The sequence below is a fragment of the Monopterus albus genome, unplaced genomic scaffold, assembly GCF_001952655.1.
Source record: "Monopterus albus unplaced genomic scaffold, M_albus_1.0 scaffold395.1, whole genome shotgun sequence".
NCBI lineage: Eukaryota > Metazoa > Chordata > Actinopteri > Synbranchiformes > Synbranchidae > Monopterus > Monopterus albus.
In genome coordinates, this window is record NW_018128275.1 from 158079 (window position 1) to 161936 (window position 3858).

Here is a 3858-nt window from a genome sequence, read left to right on the forward strand (position 1 = left end):
CTATTACGTTCCTTCATAGAGTGCTCTCACACGTAAGCGGTTAATTAGGCGCGCCATCATGTGGTCAGACAATATTGCCTTTTAATTATTCTGCCATTGGTGCAATGACAATGTATCTATTTTTTATTATAATTAAAAATCGCAATACCTCGATTTAAGAAAAAAAAATCGCCTTAAAACGTAAATTCGAATTAATCAAAAGAATCGCCCAGCCCTGTGTTGGTCACATTACTGCCTCTGCATTCAGCATTTTCTTATCACATTCCCTTACATGTAGTGTGGATAGAGGACTGGAGCTCAACAACAGCAAATATTACATTAAAAAATTAGGTTTAAAGCTGCAATCAATCAATTAATCAATGAATTTTAAATTAAGAACAAATCAAATGACTATATGTACTGTGAACAGAATATGTATTGATGAATCTACACATAATTATATTCAAGCTGTGTCCAAAATCAGTTTCTTATTTACTCATTGCTTATCCCTAATGTACATTCAATAGTTCACTCAGCAGTAAATTTAGATTTCAGACACTTGCTAATCATCGTCCATAGATATATGCACTACACATATACACAGATATAAACAGCTTCTTGGTTTTCTGCATAAATTAGTCATGAAGTGTGATCTGATCTTCACCAAAGTCAGAAATGTCAACAAACCCACCATTTCTAAGCTGAAGAAACACAGTCAGGATCTTTATTGAACACACCCATTGAACATACAGTACACAGTGATAGTGGGAAAAGTAATGGCAACATGAGGCTCCTGAAGTCAGGTGTTAGCAAACCTGGAGTTCAATCAATGTAATGAGAATGGAGGTGTGGTTTAGAATTAACTTGACTCAAAAACACTCAAACAGTGTCATTGTGCTATTCACAAGCAGCATCAGCTGTCTGTTCAAGGTTAGATTCGGTTTGCCAATTGATTTGTTGTAATACATATATATCTTTTAGGCAGGGCCCTGACCTGCTCTAATGTCTTCCAGGAGCAGAGGTAGTCTGCATGGTAGTGTTAGCACCTTTGTGGCAGTTTGTTGTTGCCGTTGGAACCTGTCAGACTTGCATCTGCTTTATTATTTCCCACTGTGCCTGGGCAACCAAACCAGTTTTACCTCTGGTTATTTTTAGAGATATTTACTGTAACTAACACAATCAAAAACTGTTTAGACCTGTTCAGTTGGTATAAAATCTGAAAGTAGGGCACAGCCATTTGATCCCTGCTACTGTCACACCACTCTCGCTGTCACACCTGGGCATTGTTGTCTATTAGACAAACACCAGTAATATGTGTACACAAGGTTCTGTGATGTTACACTAATGCTAAAAATGTTTCACACATTCTGGTACATTCTGACTGTTCATCAAAGTTTCTATCGCAAACACTTAATCTGTTTCTTCCATTCAACTTGTAATACAGGACACTGTTAGCCATGTTAGCTGCCTAGCATTACATTGTGGCTAAGTTAAATGGGCTAAGTTCATCCATCCATGATTTATACCGCTTATCCTGAAGAGGGTCGTTGGGGGCTGGAGCCTATCCCAGCTGACATTGGGCGAGAGGCAAGGTCCACCCTGGACAGGTCGCCAGTCTATTACAGGGCTGACACTTAGAGACTAACAACCACACACACCCACACTCACTCCTACGGGCAATTTAGAGTCACCAATCAACCTAAGCTGCATGTCTTTGGACTGTGAGAGGAAGCCAGAATACCCAGAGAGAACCCACACAGGCACAGGGAGAACATGCAAACTCTGGACAGAAAGGCACCAGATTGGCCGTGAACCTTCTTGCTGTAAACATGAAGGACAAAAACAGTTATTGAGGGTTACCAAGTCAATAAATGTGTCTGCGTTGAAAGCATCATTCTTAGTTACGGAGTAGGCTGGATATACAGAACACAATTCGACTGTCACTGTCTCCCATCACCCCCAGATGGGACCATCTAGTTGCAGGGCAACAAGCCCAGGGCTCCCACTGACTCTGCATTATGGTGAGTTGATATTATAGTGTAGCATTATTGTAATTGCCTAATATAAAGTGTAATTGTTGCATTCAGATTACATACTATGAACTGACAAAGGTTTTTGTTATTGGAACCCTCTACCCGGTCCACGGAAAAATGTTCATGCATGAAACTGGTCCCTGGTACAAAAAAGGTTGGGGACCACTGTTATACAGCATATGATACATATCTGTATAGTACCTCCAGTATTTGTATGTTGAATGTGATTTAAAAAAAGCCGACTTACTTGCAGTCAGTGTGTGTTGGTCTGTAGTAGAAAGCAGGAACCTTCTGTTCATATTTGGCCTTCGCTGCACTGTTTCCCATAGCAGCCATTAACTAAAAGGGAGGCAAGACAACACAACCTGGTGATCTAAGCATGGTTCACAGATATTCACTACAAAAGAATATACAGCAGAATATAATGTACAGAGTGAATAGGAAGCCAGATAAAATTGATCTAAAACAGTTAACCGGCAATTTTTAACAATGTTTTATTCTGAAAAGCCTTCTATCGGATGAAATATTGCAGTGCAGGTGAAATTCAGCACTGCTCACAAATACAGGCATGGAGTTACAGTATATGCCCTTTCATCATCCATCTATCCATTCTCTATATCGCTTATACTGATGAGGGTCGTTGGGCGCTGGAGCCTATCCCAGCTGACACTGGGCGAGAGGCGAGGTACACTCTGGACAAGTCGCCAGTCTATTACAGGGCTGACACTAAGAGACAGACAAACACACACACCCACACTCACTCCTACGGGCAATTTAGAGTCATCAGTCAACCTAAGCTGCATGTCTTTGGACTGTGAGAGGAAGCTGGAGTACCCGGAGAGAACCCATGCAGGCACAGGGAGAACATGCAAAGCCCGAATCTAGAAACATCTTGCTGTGAGGCATCAGTGCTAACCACTGCTCCACTGTGCCACCCGCTTACTGTAAGTATGATACTGAAATCAACTAAAACAAAATACACATCTGGCAACATTTTGTAGACTGCAAGACTTTTTGGTATATTTTGGTGTTTAAAATCGGCCTTTATGCCAGTTTGTCAAGGGGAACATACTCCATTGCACTTGACTATATTATCTCATTCAGCTCTATAACCGTCAGGTCACCCTGACCACATCCCATCAAGGTCAAGATGTTGTTTTTTCTCTAACTTAAAATAAAACCATTCATTCTTTATTTCTGTGGTGCTACAGCTCATCTCTGATGACACTGGCAGCCATACTGTTATTATGTTTTAATTCCATCAGATCTCATAACAGTTACAGCTAGATCTGCTATGTTTTTGCTTGCTGAGTTTCAACAGCAGGATCTGAATCTCTGTGGTATGAAATTCTTCTTTTGACTCTGCACATTTTTTGTGAATGAAATTTGCCCATGGAACATGTTGGGTGACCTGGTCTAGTTCCTGTTTTGTGGCTTCCTGTCTGAGTCTTGCAGCCCACACATATCTCCAATATGCTTCAAGACAAGTGAACTGGTTAAAATGAAAGTAAATCATACAATATGATATTAAAATACAGTGGGTACGGAAAGTATTCAGACCCCCTTAAATTTTTCACTCTTTGTTATATTGCAGCCATATGCTAAAATCATTTAAGCTCATTTTTTTCCTCATTAATGTACACACAGCACCCCATATTGACAGAAAAACACAGAATTTTTGACATTTTTGCAGATTTATTAAAAAAGAAAAACTGAAATATCACATGGTCATAAGTATTCAGCCCCTTTGCTGTGACACTCATATATTTAACTTAGGTGCTGTCCATTTCTTCTGATCATCCCAGAGATGGTTCTACACCTTCATTTGAGTCCAGCTGTGTTTGAT

At 40.1% G+C, this 3858-nt stretch overlaps 1 protein-coding gene across 2 annotated transcripts in view; it reads right to left on the reverse strand.

The window, feature by feature from the left end:
* The window catches only part of LOC109951545 (arf-GAP with dual PH domain-containing protein 1-like), a 56689-nt gene that overhangs the window by 28246 nt on the left and 24585 nt on the right, over window positions 1-3858 (reverse strand). For both annotated transcript variants that reach the window (XM_020586113.1, XM_020586114.1), the window contains one exon: window positions 2260-2351. In XM_020586113.1, the coding sequence (XP_020441769.1) occupies window positions 2260-2351 (92 nt within the window). The remainder of the gene's footprint in view (window positions 1-2259; window positions 2352-3858) is intronic.